This window comes from Balaenoptera musculus, chromosome 2 (genome assembly GCF_009873245.2).
Source record: "Balaenoptera musculus isolate JJ_BM4_2016_0621 chromosome 2, mBalMus1.pri.v3, whole genome shotgun sequence".
Lineage (NCBI taxonomy): Eukaryota > Metazoa > Chordata > Mammalia > Artiodactyla > Balaenopteridae > Balaenoptera > Balaenoptera musculus.
In genome coordinates this window covers 7214477-7232920 of record NC_045786.1, presented here as the reverse complement: position 1 = coordinate 7232920, position 18444 = coordinate 7214477, and the positions used below count along the sequence as shown (strand labels likewise).

Here is an 18444-nt window from a genome sequence, read left to right as displayed (position 1 = left end):
TACATGTCAATCCCAATCCCCCAATTCAGCACACCACCATCCCCACCCCACCGCAGTTTTCCCCCCTTGGTGTCCATATGTCCATTCTCTACATCTGTGTTTCAACTTCTGCCCTGCAAACCGGCTCATCTGTACCATTTTTCTAGGTTCCACATACATGCGTTAATATACGATATTTGTTTTTCTCTTTCTGACTTACTTCACTCTGTATGACAGTCTCTAGATCCATCCACTTCTCAACAAATGACTCAATTTCGTTCCTTTTTATGGCTGAGTAATATTCCATTGTATATATGTACCACAACTTCTTTATCCATTCGTCTGTTGATGGGCATTTAGGTTGCTTCCATGACCTGGCTATTGTAAATAGTGCTGCAATGAACATTCGGGTGCATGTGTCTTTTTGAATTACGGTTTTCTCTGGGTATATGCCCAGTAGTGGGATTGCTGGGTCATATGGTAATTCTATTTTTAGTTTTTTAAGGAACCTCCATATTGTTCTCCATAGTGGCTGTATCATTTACATTCCCACCAACAGTGCAAGAGGGTTCCCTTTTCTCCACACCCTCTCCAGCATTTGTTGTTTGTAGATTTTCTGATGATGCCCATTCTAACAGGAGTGAGGTGATACCTCATTGTAGTTTTGATTTGCATTTCTCTAATAATTAGTGATGTGAGCATCTTTTCATGTGCTTCGTGGCCATCTGTATGTCTTCTTTGGAGAAATGTCTATTTAGGTCTTCTGCCCATTTTTGGATTGGGGTGTTTGTTTCTTTAATATTGAGCTGAATGAGCTGTTTATATATTTTGGAGATTAATCCTTTGTCCGTTAATTCGTTTGCAAATATTTTCTCCCATTCCGAGGGTTGTCTTTTCGTCTTGTTTATGGTTTCCTTTGCTGTGCAAAAGCTTTGAAGTTTCATTAGGTCCCATTTGTTTATTTTTGTTTTTATTTCCATTACTCTAGGAGGTGGATCAAAAAAGATCTTGCTGTGATTTATGTCAAAGAGTGTTCTTCCTATGTTTTCCTCTAAGAGTTTTATAGTGTCCAGTCTTATATTTAGGTCTCTAATCCATTTTGAGTTTATTTTTGTGTATGGTGTTAGGGAGTATTCTAATTTCATTCTTTTACATGTAGCTGTCCAGTTTTCCCAGCACCACTTATTGAAGAGACTGTCTTTTCTCCATTGTATATCTTTGCCTCCTTTGTCATAGATTAGTTGACCATAGGTGTGTGGGTTAATCTCTGGGCTTTCTATCTTGTTCCATTGATCTATGTTTCTGTTTTTGTGCCAGTACCATACTGTCTTGATTACTGTAGCTTTGTAGTATAGTCTGAAGTCAGGGAGTCTGATTCCTCCAGCTCCATTTTTTTTTCCCTCAAGACTGCTTTGGCTATTCGGGGTCTTTTGTGTCTCCATACAAATTTTAAGATGATTTGTTCTAGCTCCGTAAAAAATGCCATTGGTAATTGATAGGGATTGCATTGAATCTGTAGATTGCTTTGGGTAGTATACTCATTTTTACAATGTTGATTCTTCCAATCCAAGAACATGGTATATCTCTCCATCTGTTGGTATCATCTTTAATTTCTTTCTTCAGTGTCTTATAGTTTTCTGCATACAAGTCTTTCGTCTCCCTAGGTAGGTTTATTCCTAGGTATTTTATTCTTTTTGTTGCAATGGTAAATGGGAGTGTTTCCATAATTTCTCTTTCAGATTTTTCATCATTAGTGTATAGGAATGCAAGAGATTTCTGTGCATTCATTTTGTATCCTGCAACGTTACCATATTCATTAATTAGCTCTAGCAGTTTTCTGGTGGCAGTTTTAGGATTCTCTATGTAAAGTATCATGTCATCCGCAAACAGTGACAGTTTTACTTCTTTTCCAATTTGTATTCCTTTTATTTCTTTTTCTTCTCTGATCACCATGGCTAGGACTTCCAGAACTATGTTGAATAATAGTGGTGAGAGTGGGACATCCTTGTCTCGTTCCTGATCTTAGAGGAAATGCTTTCAGTTTTTCACCATTGAGAATGATGTTTGCTGTGGGTTTGTCATATATGGCCTTTATTATGTTGAGGTAGGTTCCCTCTATGCCCACTTTCTGGAGAGTTTTTTATCATAAATGGGTGTTGAATTTTGTCAAAAGCTTTTTCTGCATCTATTGAGATGATCATATGGTTTTTATTCTTCAATTTGTTAATATGGTGTATCACATTGATTGATTTGCGTATATTGAAGAATCCTTGCATCCCTGGGATAAATCCCACTTGATCGTGGTGTATGATCCTTTTAATGTGTTGTTGGATTCTGTTTGCTAGTATTTTGTTGAGGATTTTTGCATCTATATTCATCAGTGATATTGGTCTGTAATTTTCTTTTTTTGTAGTGTCTTTGTCTGGTTTTGGTATCAGGGTGATGGTGGCCTCATAGAACGAGTTTGCGAGTGTTCCTTCCTCTGCAATTTTTTGGAAGAGTTTGAGAAGGATAGGTGCTAGCTCTTCTCTAAATGTTTGATAGAATTCACCTGTGAAGCCATCTGGTCCTGGACTTTTGTTTGTTGGAAGATTTTTAATCACAGTTTCCATTTCATTACTTGTGATTGGTCTGTTCATATTTTCTGTTTCTTCCTGGTTCAGTCTTGGAAGGTTATACCTTTCTAAGAATTTGTCCATTTCTTTCCAGGTTGTTCCATTTATTGGCATAAAGTTGCTTGTAGTAGTCTCTTAGGATGCTTTGTATTTCTGCGGTGTCTGTTGTAAACTTCTCCTTTTTCATTTCTGATTTTATTGATTTGAGTCCTCTCCCTATTTTTCTTGTGAGTCTGGCTAATGGCTTATCAATTTTGTTATCTTCTCAAAGAACCAGCTTTTAGTTTTATTGATCTTTGCTATTGTTTTCTTTGTTTCTATTTCATTTATTTCTGCTCTGATCTTATGATTTCTTCCTTCTGCTAACGTTGGGTTTTGTTTGTTCTTCTTTCTCTAGTTTCTTTAGGTGTAAGGTTAGATTTTTTACTTGAGATTTTCTTGTGTTCTTTAGGTAGGCTTGTATAGCTATAAACTTCCCTCTTAGAACTGCTTGTGCTGCATCCATAGGCTTTGGGTTTGTCGTGTTCATTGTCATTTGTCTCTAGGTATTTTTTATTCCTCTTTGATTTCTTCAGTGATCTCTTGGTTATTTAGTAACGTATTGTTTAGCCTCCATGTGTTTGTCTTTTTTAACGTTTTTTTTCCCTGTAATTCATTTCTAATCTCATAGCGTTGTGGTCAGAAAAGATGCTTGATATGATTTCAGTTTTCTTAAATTTACTGAGGCTTGATTTGTGACCCAAGATGTGATCTATCCTGGAGAATGTTCCGTGCGCACTTGAGAAGAACGTGTAATCTGCTGTTTTTGGATGGAATGTCCTATATATATCAATTAAATCTATCTGGTCTATTGTGTCATTTAAAGCTTCTGTTTCCTTATTTATTTTCATTTTGGATGATCTGTCCATTGGTGGTAAGTGAGGTGTAAAGTCCCCCACTATGATTTGGTTACTGTCAATTTCCTCTTTTATAGCTGTTAGCAGTTGCCTTATGTATTGAGGTGCTCCTATGTTGGGTGCATATATATTTATAATTGTTATATCTTCTTCTTGGATTGATCCCTTGATCGTTATGTAGTGTCCTTCCTTGTCTCTTGTAACATTCTTTATTTTAAAGTCTATTTTATCTGATATGAGTATAGCTACTCCAGCTTTCTTTTGATTTCCATTTGCATGGAATATCTTTTTCCATCCCCTCACTTTCAGTCTGTATGTGTCCCTAGGTCTAAAGTGGGTCTCTTGTAGACAGCATATATATGGGTCTTGTTTTTGTATCCATTCAGCCAGTCTATGTCTTTTGGTTGGGGCATTTAATCCATTCACGTTTAAGGTAATTATCGATATGTATGTTCCTATGACCATTTTGTTCATTGTTTTGGGTTTGTTTTTGTAGGTCCTTTTCTCCTCTTGTGTTTCCCACTTAGAGAAGTTCCTTTAGCATTTGTTGTAGAGCTGGTTTGGTGGTGCTGAATTCTCTTAGCTTTTGCTTGTCTCTAAAGCTTTTGATTTCTCCATCAAATCTAAATGAGATCCTTGCCGGGTAGAGTAATCTTGGTTGTAGGTTCTTCCCTTTCATCACTTTAAGTATATCATGCCACTCCCTTCTGGCTTGCAGAGTTTCTGCTGAGAAATCAGCTGTTAACCTCATGGGAGTTCCCTTGTATGTTATTTGTCGTTTTTCCCTTGCTGCTTTCAATAATTTTTCTTTGTCTTTAATTTTTGCTACTTTGATTACTATGTGTCTCGGCGTGTTTCTCCTTGGGTTTATCCTGTATGGGACTCTCTGTGCTTCCTGGACTTGGGTGGCTATTTCCTTTCCCATGTTAGGGAAGTTTTCGACTATAATCTCTTCAAATATTTTCTCTGGTCCTTTTCTCTCTCTCTTCTCCTTCTGGGACCCCTATAATGCGAATGTTGTTGCGTTTAATGTTGTCCCAGAGGTCTCTTAGGCTGTCTTCATTTCTTTTCATTCTTTTTCTTTAGTCTGTTCCGCAGCAGTGAATTCCACCATTCTGTCTTCCAGGTCACTTATCCATTCTTCTGCCTCAGTTATTCTGCTATTGATTCTTCTAGTGTAGTTTTCATTTCAGTATTGTATTGGTCATCTCTGTTGTTTGTTCTTTAATTCTTCTAGGTCTTTGTTAATCATTTCTTGCATCTTCTAGATCTTTGCCTCCATTCTTATTCCGAGGTCCTGGATCATCTTCACTATCATTATTCTGAATTCTTTCTCTGGAAGGTTGGCCTGTCCTCCACTTCATTTAGTTGTTTTTCTGGGTTTTTTTCTTGTTCCTTCATCTGGTACATAGCCCTCCGCCTTTCATCTTGTCTATCTTTCTCTGACTGTGGTTTTTGGTCCACAGGCTGCAGGATTGTAGTTTTTCTTGCTTCTGCTCTTCACCCACTTTTTAGATACATTGATTTACAAATATTTCTCTCATTCAATAGGTTGCCATTTCATTTTGTTGATGGTTTCCTTTGCTGTGCATGCTTTTAGTTTGATAAGTCCCACTTGTTTCTTTTTGCTTTCCTTTGCTTTGGGTGTCAAATCAAAAAGCACTGCCAAGACCATGTCAAGGAGCATTTACGCCCCTTAGTTTTTTCTTCTAGGCAGTTTTTTTCGTTTTAGGTTTTACTCCAAGTCTTTAATCCACTTTGAGTTGATTTTTATGTGTGTTGTAAGACAGTGGTCCAGTTTCATTCTTTTGCATGTAGATATCCAGTTTTCCCCACCCCATTTATTAAGGAGACCTCTTCTTTCTTTGTTTGTATATTCTTGGCTCCTTTATTGAAAATTAATTGACTGTACATGTTGTGGGTTTATTTCTGGGGCTCTCTGTTTCATGTTCCATTGATCTGTTTGACTTGTTTTATGCAAATACCATACTGTTTTTGATTACTACAGCTTGTAATATAGTTTTGAAATCAGGAAGTGTGATGCCTCCAGCTTTGCTCTTCTTTCTCAAGATTGTTTTGGCTATTTGGGGTCCTCTTGTGGTTCACACAAATTTCAGGATTGTTTTTCTATTTCTATGAAAAATGCCATCGGAATTTTGATAGGGATTACACTGAATATTTGGGGGTAGTAAGGACATTTTTGGCAATATTAATTCTTCCAATCCATAAAGCCGGAATATCTTTCTATGTATTTGTGTCTTCAGTTTCTTTCATCAAAGTCTTGCAGTTTTCAGGGTACAGATATTTCACGTTCTGGGTTAAATTATTTAAGTATTTTATTCTTTTTGATAGTCCTGTAAATGGGATTGTCTTCTTAATTTCTTCATCCAATAATTTGTAGTGTATAGAAAGTAATTTAAAGTAATTTTGATAGGTATGGACTTTACTACTGCCATTTTGTTAATCATTTTCTGTCTGTTTTGTAGTTCATTTCTTTCTTTCCTGTCCTCTTCTTTCATGATTTGATGACTTTCTATAGTGATTTGCTTTAATTCTTTTCTCTTTACCTTTTTGTGTCTACTACAGATTTTTGTTTGTGGTTACCATGAGGCTTATATAAAGCATCTTATACAGTTAAAATAGCCTATTTTAAGCTGACAACAACTTAACTTCAAATGCATACAAAAGCTCTACATTTTTACACTCCTTCTCCCCACATTTTATGTTTTTGATGTCACAGTTTACATCTTTTGTGTATCCATTAACAAGTTATTGTAATTACAGTTATTTTTAATGCCTTTGTCTTTTAACCTTTGTACTAAGGTTATAAGTGATTTACCCACTACCATTACAATATTGGAGTATTCTGAATCTAACTATATTTATCTTTACCAGTGAGTTTTATACTTTTATATGTTTTCATGTTGTTAATTAGCATTTTGTTTAAACTCGAACAATTCCATTTGACATCTTCTGTCAGACCAGTCTAGTAGTGGTGAACTCCTTCAGCTTTTGTTTGTGTGAAAACACTCATCTCTCCTTCAGTTTTGGAGAGCAGCTTTGCTGAACTGGGTATTCTTGGCTGATGGTTTTTTTCTTACGGCACTTTGAATATCTCCCTTCTGTCTTGCAAGATTTCTGTTGCAAGACCCACTTATAGTTTTAAGGGTGTTCCCTTGTATCTAACAAGTTGCTTTTCTCTTGCTGCTTTTAAGACTTTCTGTCTTTAACTTTTGGCAATTTAATTATGATGTGTCTCAGTGTGGGTCACTTTAGATTCATCTTATTTGGTACTTTTTGGGCTTACTGGATCTGGCTGTTTCTTTTCCCAGATTAGGGAAGTTTTCAGCCGTAATTTCTTTGAGTAAGTTTTCTGGCCACCCCCCCCCTCCCCCACTTCTCCTTCTGAGACCCTTATATTGCATATATTGGTCCACTTACTGGTGTTCTGTAAGTCCCTGAATGCACCTTCATTCTTTTTCCTTTTTGCTCCTCTGAATAAATTCCTCTGCCCTGTCTTCAAATTCACTGACCCTTTCTTTCACTTTATTTAGTGTGCTGTTGAAACCCTCTCTTGAGTTTTTAAGTTCAGTTATTGTATTCGTCAGCTCTATGATTTCTCTTTGGTACTTTATATTTTCTATCTCTTTGTTGAAATTCATACTTTGTTCATGCATTACTCTCCTGACTTCATTGAACATCTTTATTACTGTTGTTTTTAACTCTTTATCAAGTAAATCACTTATCTTTGTTTCATTAAGATCAGTTTCTGGAAATTTATCTTGTTATTTTGTTTGGAACATATTTTTCTGTATCTGCATTTTCCTAGACTCTCTGTGTTGGTTTCTGGGCTTTACATAAAACTGCTACCTCAAAAAAAACAAAAAACAAAAAACTGCTACCTCTTCCAGTTTTGACAGACTGGTCTTGTGTAGGAGATGAACCTTGTCAGTCAGCCCTATCTGAGTTCCTGGTAGCTTCTCAAAATTTTGTGCCCGTCTAAGCTGCCATTTGTGTTCTTAGTGGCTCTCAGTATTTGAGGGTGTGCCAAGACCATCATGAGTGATGATGATTAAAAAAAGAGGAAGATCAAAGGCAGCACCTAGATACAGGCTAATTAGAAACTGGACCCTCAGGCAGCAGCAGCTGGGAAAGCATGCAGTCACACCCTTCCAGGGAGAAGCTGGGAGATGGGCATGCTTGCCTTCTCCCTCTGTGCTGAGCCCTGGTGTATAGCCACAGGGCAGGAGTTGCTCCTTTGCCCGTTTAAAAACTGCTTCTCTGTTTGCTGTCATCCTATGGGACTCATGAATGCAAGCCCTGTTGGCTCTCAGAGCTAGAGATCTGGGGGCCCATCCTTTGGGTGGCAGCTATAAAAGCTGGGGCACTAGATGTGTGGGCAGGCTCATAAAGGGACAATTTTATATGGAGTTTTTGTGCGTATTTAATCAAGTGGTACCTAGAGCTTAAAACGTAGTTGTATAAAAAACATCTTGTTCCTCAAGAAAATTATTATTCCACAGTGAAGACAAAATCTATGGCATAGTTTTCACATAGAGAGATTGCCACTGTTTATTTTGTCACAGAAATGCTGTGATTTATGTAAACACTTCTTTTAGATAATGCTTGAACGGTACAAAATATTAAGTACAATATTTCCTATACAAATGAGTATTTATGGTTAAGCCTCATGTGCCCAGTATTCCTCATGAGCCACATATATGTTATTATATTATATTTTCTAATATGTGGTGAGATCTCCTCATTTTAAACTTTGTTGCTATGGGTAAACAGGACATTAAATATTTATAATGTATTGAATACATATTTATATGTATATATATCTATATGGTAAGTATAACATAAAATAATATGTTAAAGTAGGGCTTCTTATATTTTACCTTTTCATGTGATGAAGCTGACTCGTCCTGTTACACTTAATTTTGAGAAACAATCATTGTTCTAAAAGTAAAAAACTGAAAATTATTTTTATTTTCTAGGTTGTCCTTTGTGGAGGGTCTTCTCGAATCCCAAGGCTACAGCAGATGATTAAAGATCTATTCCCAGCTGTTGAGCTTCTCAATTCTATCCCTCCTGATGAAGTTATCCCTATTGGTGCAGCTATGGAAGCAGGAATCCTTATTGGGAAAGAAAACCTTTTAGTGGAGGACACTCTTAAGATAGAGTGTTCAGCCAAAGATATTTTAGTTAAGGTATGTTGAGCTTTTCTTTACTTTTCCATAGTAGTATAAATTTATTGCCACAGGTTTACATACGTACTGTTTTTAAAATAAAACTTTGTGTACTGGTAAAAATTTTAAATTTCAAGTTATAAATTTACTTTTAATGAGTTTCTGATATTCTTTTAGTTAGTAATAATCTAATATGTTAATTTCTTAATTAACTGTGTTTTTAAGCTTAAGATTCTAATACAAGTAGAGAGGTGTATGTTTCAATTTATTTTTTTAAATAAAGTGGGTCGGGATTAAGGATCATTTCTATTGTCTTCCCTTTGCTGCTGTGTAGTTTCCAGATTATCAACAAGGAATATATATTAATTTATAATAGGAGTGATTTTTTATAATTGTAATGATATCAAAGGATGTGCATATTATTTTCCTGCTTATTAGGGAGTCGATGAATCAGGAGCCAACAGTTTCAAAGTACTATTTCCGTCAGGGACTCCTTTGCCAGCTCGAAGACAACACACATTACAGGCTCCTGGAAGTATATCCTCAGTGTGTCTTGAACTCTATGAGTCTGAGGGGAAAAACTCTGCAAAAGAGGAAAACAAGTTTGCACAGGTGACTACATCAGATTGGACTATGAATGAATCACTTGAAACTGTTTAGCTTTTCCTTCTGGATTAGACTCAGTTTAATATCAATTAATATAATATGCATATAGGACATTTAACACATTTTAATGAATGGATTACTTGTACTTATTTATTTTTGAAAGAGAGAAGAAATAGGCAATTTTAATTTGAGGGAGTTAGAGGAAAATAAAGTACAATTGTATTTCTGCTGCTTCTCTTTGTGCTCTTAACCCTCCTTGGTAATGAGGTCAGTGGCAGGGGAAATGGCATTTCTTTGTTTGCTAAATGCCAGGTGTGCTGTACGAGGCAATTTACAAACATAATCTCAAAATGCTGTGAGATAGACATTATTATGTGTATTTTATAGATGGTTAAGAAACAGGCTCATGGTAGTAAATACCTTGTTATTTTCTTGACTGAGCTGAGATTTAGCCTCAGGTTGTTTTTACTCCTGGGCCCATGCTCTTGCCATTATACCATGCTGCCTCTGACATAGGATAAGTTTGTTTTTTCAAATACCACATGCATATATCAGAGGATATGGTCCTCCACATCCTTTAAAAAGAATGAGGTGGAGCCATGTTATTTGCTTAGAAACATGCCCAAGAAATATAGTTTCATTAAAGCACGCACACAAGGGCTGCAGAACTGTAATTTACAGCATGGTACCATTGTGTTTAAGTAAAACGATTGAGAGCGTGGGTGTGTGTGAAGGAGGTGGTGTTTGGGTAGGTGTGTGTGTTTAGATATCCACGCGTGGATACAGAAAGTAACTATAGGTATTTGAACTGTATTGAGGAAACTTAACAGTGGGTAGATGTGAAGGTACAAAGAAGGTTTTTTTACTTTTTAACACTTTATACTGAATTTTTTACAAACAGCACAGAACATGAGCATTAATTACTTTTACAGTAAAAATAAAACAAATGTAGGTAACAAAAGAGAATATATAGTATCTTAACTTTATATCTGTTTTCTAATTTCAACAAAAGAATAATGAAAACACACACACATAATATGTCTGGGCTCCACCTCAGACTTAACATCTTAGGATCTACTGGAGAAGGGCCCTTTCAACTAGTAAAGGTTTCAAAGCTCCGCCAGATGTTTCTGTGGTATATCACTATAAAAGCATTTTCCTGTGCACCAGATTTCTAAACTCAGGTGGAAGCCTTAGTATTCCTCTCTGGTACATTTCTTACCTTTCCTCTCCACATACTACTCTTGAGACGCTACAGCTACTGTCACTACATCCTAACTTACAGATGCTGGAAAGAGAAAAATTAGTCACATAATACTGTATTTGGAAGAGAATCTTCTAGAGATTCCATCTGTTCTAACCTCCTCATTTTACAAATGAGTAGACTTAGTACTTACCTAAGGTCATAAAACTTGATTTTGGCAAAATCTGAAAAGTCACTTTCAAACTTGGTCTATTGGTATACCTTTCTTTAGGAAACCAAGGAATTTTATAGTAAATTCATTAGTATCTCTTACTTACAAATGTAGTCTTAGCTGCACAAAAGAATTTGACATGTATTTCTTTTAAATAGGTTTTCCAAGTGCATTTAAAATATTTGAATTTTTTAAAATATATATAAAAGGCTTACCAAAATGTAATTTACATGTTACTGTAATGGTGCAGTTACCCAAAAGAAAAGCAGTCTTTATTTTGTTTTCTTTCTTTTTTTTTTTTTAGTCTTTATTTACGGAGACAAACAGTACTTCATATAAATAATCATCTTAATCTAGGACATGACATTTAAGAGGGACAAATATATTAGTTATCTTACATGCCCTCTCTTTAGAGGAGACATGTCAGTTAAGAAAGCTTAATTCTATTTTCCAAATTATGATAAATGGTAGGAGAATTGAAAACGGCCCTGTTTTAAAAGGTTCATTTCAGTAATGAGTAAGATTTAGTCCATTGGAATAATTGATGCATCAGTTTATTAATATGTCAAAGTACTAAATCATCTTTGTATTATTTTTGCCTAAACAGGTTGTACTCCAGGATTTAGATAAAAAAGAAAATGGATTACGTGACATATTAGCTGTTCTTACCATGAAAAGGTAAAAAATTAAACTACTTCTGATGTTAAGAAAATTCGCTTTGAGACTTGACCTTTTTTATTAGTTTATTGATTCTTAACCTGTTGTCATTCTGGGAAAATCATTTATTAAAAACTTATAAAGATCTTATCAGTAACTTAAATTTTTGCCCTGTAAAATTACTATATTTACAAAGAAAAGTATATCTCAGGTCATTTGCATTCTGAATTTTTTATGAACTCTTTGATTATTATGGGTGTAGTCAACCTAAAAAACTGGTCCATGCAAGTTTGAGATATAATTTTCATCAACTTTAAATATAATTTTCTGAGATTTACATAATTGATTTTTTGTCCTATGAAAGGGTAAGTTTATTTCAGTATTGCAACAGGAAATCTGTAAGAAATAAATTACTAATTAAATCCAGCTATTATCATTTCCTTAACAGCAGTCCATCCGTAATACTATGTGTTACAAGTAAATCAGTTCCAAATTAACATTAAGGACAATTCATTCCATAAACCATAATTAGCCAAAACGTAGAATTCATTAGGGTAGGTCTGCCATGGCCTGGGCTTGAAAACAGCTTGATACTTCTTGAACTTGCATAAAGTTTTCAGCTTAAGGTATTTATCATCATGGGTTCTCAAGGAATACAACTTTCATCACAGTGATCTAGGAGGAAATTTTTAAGAACAACTACCTAATTGTGGCATACGGTTCTAAATGTAAAGACATAAAGTTTTGTCTCTTCTTTATCTCTTAATACTCTTCTTTCAAAAAGTAAAATGATCTCTTGTTTACTCAAAGTCCTCAAGTAATTTCTTAAGGACTATCTGTTTTTATAAATTGAGCTTATGAATTGTTATTTATTTTTTGTTTGCTTAGGGATGGATCTTTACACGTGACATGCACGGATCAAGAGACCGGAAAATGTGAGGCAATCACTACTGAGGTGGCATCTTAGTGTTTTAGAGAAACCACGAATTTTTTAGAACTAAAATATCAACATTATTTGTTTTGTTTATAAATGATGTTTATATTAAAATACTTTTTTGAATGAACTGTATGATTTATGTTTCTATTTTAACTACAGTATATTGGTAAGTGTTACAACCTTTTTTTTTTGTTTTCCATTAAAGATTTCCTTTATTAGTGAGAAATACAAGGAACTTTTTCTACCATGGAGCTATTTAGAATTAAATTGTTTGAGTGGATTGAAGGAAACTTTACCAGAAATTTAAAAATTTTTTCTGTCTTTGGAACTTCTGATTTTAAGAAGTCGTTTGTTAATTCTTAATAGATAACTAAGAACAATTTAAAAGTCTTTGGTATTAAATGAAAAAAAATTGCAGAGCCATATGCAAAGTAAGGTACCATTTTTGCTTAAAAGAAAAAACGAAACTCATAAACTCAATAATTGTTTATAAATATGCATGTGACATATGTAGAGAAAAGTACAGAAGACTAAACACCAGACCCTTTTAACAGTGGCTTCTTTTGTGGAGGGAAATAGGGGGGAGGCACTTTTTCTTTTTACAATTATGTTAAGTTTGATTTTTCCCCCTAACAGATACGTTTCTCATTTGCAATTGAAAGATTTTTTTATTTTGAAGAGAGGGCTAGCCACATTCTGTTCACCAGAAAACGTTGACTAGTGCATTGAGAATACTCAGTGGGTTACTAAGGAAAAAGATTATTCTCTTAGCAAAACAAGACAAGTACTCTGCCTGTATTGAGGGGAGAGCTTGAAGGTGAGCCGTGCGCATCAGACTCTAGATTTTATTACCAAGAGAGGATTTCCATTCATTTCTCTCCTTGGTTCCCAGCAGACTGAGAAGAAATATCTTTACTCAGTAAAATTTTTAAACTGTGCTGTTTTCCACCTGTTCAAGCTTTGGGATGTGCTTTATTATTATAGTTGCTTTTTATGGAGTTAGATGGCAGTAATCTTCTATTTCTAAAGATACAGAAACCAAACTTAAATTTTTTATTATTATTCTGCATCAAATTATTGACAGAAACACAAGGAAAATTCAGGTGTGAGTCTAAGTCCACAAAGAGGCAGCCTCAAAGGTATATCCTTTTGACTAAGGCTGAGTACTTAGTTATCTTTTATGATCTTTTCCCAAGTTACAAAAACTTTGAAATAAAATAATTATATATAAGCCATTAAGTGTTTTCAGAAAATAGGAAAATACCAGCTGAATTAGTTGAACTGCTACATCTAAATGCTTTCAGTTATGCTTTGGAAAAGTGCTGTAGGATTTTATTTTGTAGTTATTGTTAGCTCTTTAGACCAGGGGTTAGCAAACTATTGGCAATGTGTCTGTCCTACCCCACACCTATCTTTGTAAATAAAATTTTACTAGAACGTAGCCACACTCAATCGTGTATGTGTTGTTTGTGGTTGTTTGCCACTCTAATGGCAACGTTGAATGGTTGCAACAGACTGCGTAACCCACAGAGCTTTAAATATTTATTGTCTGGCCCTTTACAGGAAAGTTTGTCAACCCCTGAAACAGATTATCAAAATTTATAGAACAAAATATCATAAGGATTTATTCAAGAGTTCTCTTTCTTTCCATATCCAGGTAATAATTTACTTATTTGACTGCTTATTTACTTATTTCTCCACTGGATTATTAAGCACTGTGAAAGCAAGAGACTCTTAAGTTTTAGGCATCATCATGTCCTAGCCCCTAGAATAATCCCTGAACGTCGGTGTGCAGTAAATGTCTATTGAATAAGTGAATTACATGGAAGAAAAAATAACAATGTCATCTTTGTATCCTACAGGACAATAGCCAGTAAGTACAACTTTTGCATGTTTTATGGTTTGTTTAGAAACAGAGTAGAAAAAGAAAGGAATACCACTGCTTCTTTATTGGTCATCTTTGCACGTTTTTTTTTTCCCCAAACATACCAAATTTGAAATTGTCATCAAAAGTGCTCTGTTGTTCAGTGAAATATAAAGTTGATCCTTGAACAACTTGGGGATTGGGGTGCCGACCCTCCATGCAGTTGAAAGTCCACACATAGCTTTACAGTCAGCCCTCCATATCTGTGGTTCCACGTCCATAGATTTAACCAACTGCGGAGCTCTTGTAGTAACTATTTATTAAAAAATCCGCCTGTTAGTGGACCTGCACAGTTCCAACCTGTGTTGCTCAAGTCAGCTGTACTCCCAAGTTTTCTTGTATCCATAAATAACAAGTTTTCTTTTTTTTCTTCTGAATTTATGGAAGATTTGCCAATTAAATTTTCTAGTGTTTTTTTTTTTAAGGTGGGAATACCTTTAACATTTTTCTGATTATACATGTTCATTATAAAATTAAAGTTTAAAAAGAAGATAATATAAAACATCCTATATTCTACCACCCAGAGTAACAACTGTTAAGATATTTTTGGTGAGTATCTTGATAATCTTTTCAATCACTTGCTGATTATCTTTGCAGTGTCTCATATATGTTTAAAAACCTGAGTGCTTTTACCAGCAGAATGTTATGTCAAATTATAATTTTGCCTATTTACATATCTGACATTGTCTAAAGGACAGAGCCAAATATAAATACAGAAAGAAATGCCTGTATACAATATGATATATAATAATATATAATATATTCACAGTGTATGTAATGCTATGAAAGTTTTGGGAAGCCACAAAATATTTCATTGCAAAGAGTTTTTAAAGATTGAGGGACTTCCCTGGTGGCGCAGTGGTTAAGAATCCGCCTGCCAATGCAGGGGACACGGGTTCGAGCTTCCCACATGCCGCGGAGCAACTAAGCCTGTGCACCACAACTACTGAGGCTGCGCTCTAGAGCCCATGAGCCACAACTGCTGAGCCCACATGCCACAACTACTGAAGCCCGTGCGACTAGAGCCCGTGCTCTGCAACAAGAGAAGCCACCGCAATGAGAAGCCCACACACCGCAACGAAGAGTAGCTCCCGCTCACCGCAACTAGAGAAAGCCCGCATGCAACAACGAAGACCCAGTGCAGCCAAAAAATTAATTAACTAATTAATTAATTTTCTTAAATTAAAAAAAGAAAGATTGAAAAAAAGTATCAGAGCACAAAACAAGTCCTATAGGAAAATGCCAGGATTTCTAAAATAACTGCGAGTGCCCATGTAACATTTATAATAATACTGCTGTTAATTTGCTTTAATTCATTTCTCCTTTTTAAATTGTGGTTTTACCACATGAGTAGTTGCAATAGAGAGAGTAATGTGGCATGTATGATTTCTGTGTTCTACTTTTTTTGTTTGTTTGTTTTTGGCTGCGCTGCGTGGCTTGCGGGATCTTAGTTCCTGAACAGGGACTGAACCCCCAGGCCCTTGGCAGTGAAAGCCCAGAGTACTAACCACTGGACCGCCGGGAGTTCCCTATTTCTGTGTTCTAGATATGGAAATAGATTCAGAGAAGTTAAATAACTTCCCAAGGTCTCACAGCAAATAAATAGTGGATTTTGAAGTAATAGTCAGGTGCTTTTTTGGTAAACTTAAATTTTTTCTGATTGCTTAACTATCCTAAGCACATTATGTGCCCTTTTTTTTTTTTTCACTTAAATTCACATTTTCTGGTGTCCGTTCTACTATTCTTCTCTGCCTCTTGAAGAAGAAACTGTTTAAATGGAAAAGGAGACATTCCATAGCCCTCCAGAAATACATTTTCAGTGGCCTTTATGAAAAAAACTGGGGTATGGAGGCATAATCCTGTATTTTTGTTTTTTTCTTGAGGACACTGGTGTATGTTTCTTAGTGCCTTTTTATTTCGCTCTTCATTTATAGCCAGGATTTACCAGACTTTTTAGTCTCTTGACTCCTTTACACTCTTAGAAATTAATGAGAACCTAACTTTTGTTTATATTTGTTATATACATTGTTATTTACCATGTAGAAATTAAAACCAAGGTATTTTTTAAATAATCATTTTTTAAATAAAAAAAGTTAATGTTAACATAACTAACATTTTTATGAAAAATAACTTTTCAAAAAAATTTAGTGGCAAGAGTGGTATTGTTTTATATTTTTCAAATCTCTTTAATGCCTGGCTTAAGAAGATTGCTCTATTCTGCTACCTGCTTCTTCATTCAATCTGTTTCAATATCTAAGTTGTGTAACCTCTGGAAAACTTCATATACTCGTGAGAGGAGAGTGAAGAAGGCAGATAACATCATTTTGGTATTATTGTGAAATAGTTTTGAACTTAAGAGCCCCCGGAAGGGTCTTAGGGTCCCTGTACCACACATTGAGAGTTGCTGCTCTAGACAGTAGACACAGTGATGCGTGTTGAAGACACAAGGCCTAATCTATCCTCTGGAATTAATGGGATCCAAAACCAGAAAAAGGAAACAACTGATTTACAAAAGAATCTAATACATTCATTCTATAAATTTGTAGTGAAACTGATCAAGTCCCAAAAAACAGACAAGATAACTGCAAGTTTTGATAAGTGCACTTAAGAGTGCAAAGGAGAGAGAATAGAAGACCAAAGATATCCCCTTTAGACAGGGTGACCAGGAGAGGCCTCTGAAGAAGTGACATTTAAGCTGAGACCCAGCCACGTGAAGAGAGAGAGTCCTCCGAACTAGGAAGTAATTTAGAGCTGCCTTAAGTGATTTATTTCCTTGTTTATTATCTGCTCCTCCCACAAGGCTAAAAGCTCTCTGAGGAGAGGGTCTGTTTCTTCGTTGTCCATTGTTATATTCCCAGCACCTCGTACAGTACCTGGCACATAGATGCACAATACAGATTTCTGAAGGAGTGAAACAAGTCCTAGAGAACAGTAAGCAGAGGGAGAGGGGCACAAAGTAAGGTTCAGGGGGCAGTCCCACAAGGCTGTGTGGGCCATCAGAAGGTTAGGATTGTATTCTAGGCACATTGGGAATTTAAAACAGAAGGAGGACATGTTCCACTTAGGTTTAAGGCTACTTTTTCAGCTGTATGGAAGACGGGCTGGAGGGGAGCAATAGTGGAGTGACACCACATAGGCTTTTGCAGGACTCCAGTTGAGAAATGACAGCCTGTACTAAGAGCAGTAGTGATAGAAAAAAGGGGCAGGATCAAGGTGTCTTTTGGACCTGGCACTGACACGACTTGCTAATGGAATTAATTTGGAGAATGAGGATAGGAAGTGACGACTCGATTAACTTCTTGAACACCTGAGCAGGTGGTGCCAGTGTATGGACATGAGATGGTTCATGGGCCTAGAGTGGAGAAGACCAGGTCAGGAGGCAAAAATCAAGGGCACTCTTATGAGTACAGTTAGTCCCCTCTTACCCAAGGCTTCACTTTCCGAGGTTTCAGTCACCCACAGTCAACCTTGGTCTGTAAATATGAAATGGAAAATTCCAGAAATGATCAATAAGTTTTAAATTGCACACTGTTCTGAGTAGCGTGATGACATCTTGGCCGACCTGGGACATGAATCATCCCTTTGTCCAACGTGTCTCGCCCCTTAGTCGCTTAGTTGCCGTCAGGGTTATCAGATTGACCGTCACAGTTATCAGTGCTTGTGTTCAGGTCACCCTTATCTTACTTAACAATGACCCCAAAGCACACGAGGAGTGATGCCGGCAATTCATATATGCCAAAGAGAAGCCATAGAGTGCTTCCTTTAAGTGAAAGGGCGAAAGTTCTCGACTTAGTAAGGAGAGGGAAAAAGTCACATGCTGAGGTTGACACCATCTTCAGTAAAAACAAATAGGAAAAAGAAATTTGTGCTAGTTTTGCTGTCGCACCTCAAACTGAAAAAGTTACGAACACAGTGAGTTGTCATACAAGATATTTTGAGAGAGACCAGATTCACATAACTTTCATTACAGTATAACTGTTCTACTATTAGTTATCGTTGTTAATCCCTTACTGTGCCTAATTGGTAAAATAAACTTTATCATAGGCATGTATGTATAGGAAAAACCATAGTATATATAGGGTTCAGTACTATCTGTGGTTTCAGGCATCCACTGGGGGTCTTGGAACATATCCCAGGTAAATAAGGGGTATGTTCAATTTGAGATGTTTGTTTAACACCTAAGTGGATGTGTCAGCTAGACACCGTGGATATGCAAGTCTGGA

The 18444-nt window shown here is 35.9% G+C and overlaps 1 protein-coding gene across 4 annotated transcripts in view; it reads left to right on the top strand.

Moving 5' to 3' along the window:
- Positions 1-12467, top strand: part of HSPA14 (heat shock protein family A (Hsp70) member 14) — a 39706-nt gene extending 27239 nt beyond the window's left edge. For 3 of the 4 annotated variants that reach the window (XM_036842239.1, XM_036842240.1, XM_036842241.1), the window contains exons 13-16: positions 8491-8703; positions 9121-9294; positions 11311-11381; positions 12249-12424. In XM_036842239.1, the coding sequence (XP_036698134.1) occupies positions 8491-8703; positions 9121-9294; positions 11311-11381; positions 12249-12327 (537 nt within the window). In that variant the 3' untranslated portion in view covers positions 12328-12424. Of the gene's footprint in view, positions 1-8490; positions 8704-9120; positions 9295-11310; positions 11382-12248 lie in introns of all 4 variants that reach the window. The other variant, XM_036842242.1, reaches the window with a different exon arrangement.
- The last annotated feature ends 5977 nt before the right edge of the window (positions 12468-18444 follow it).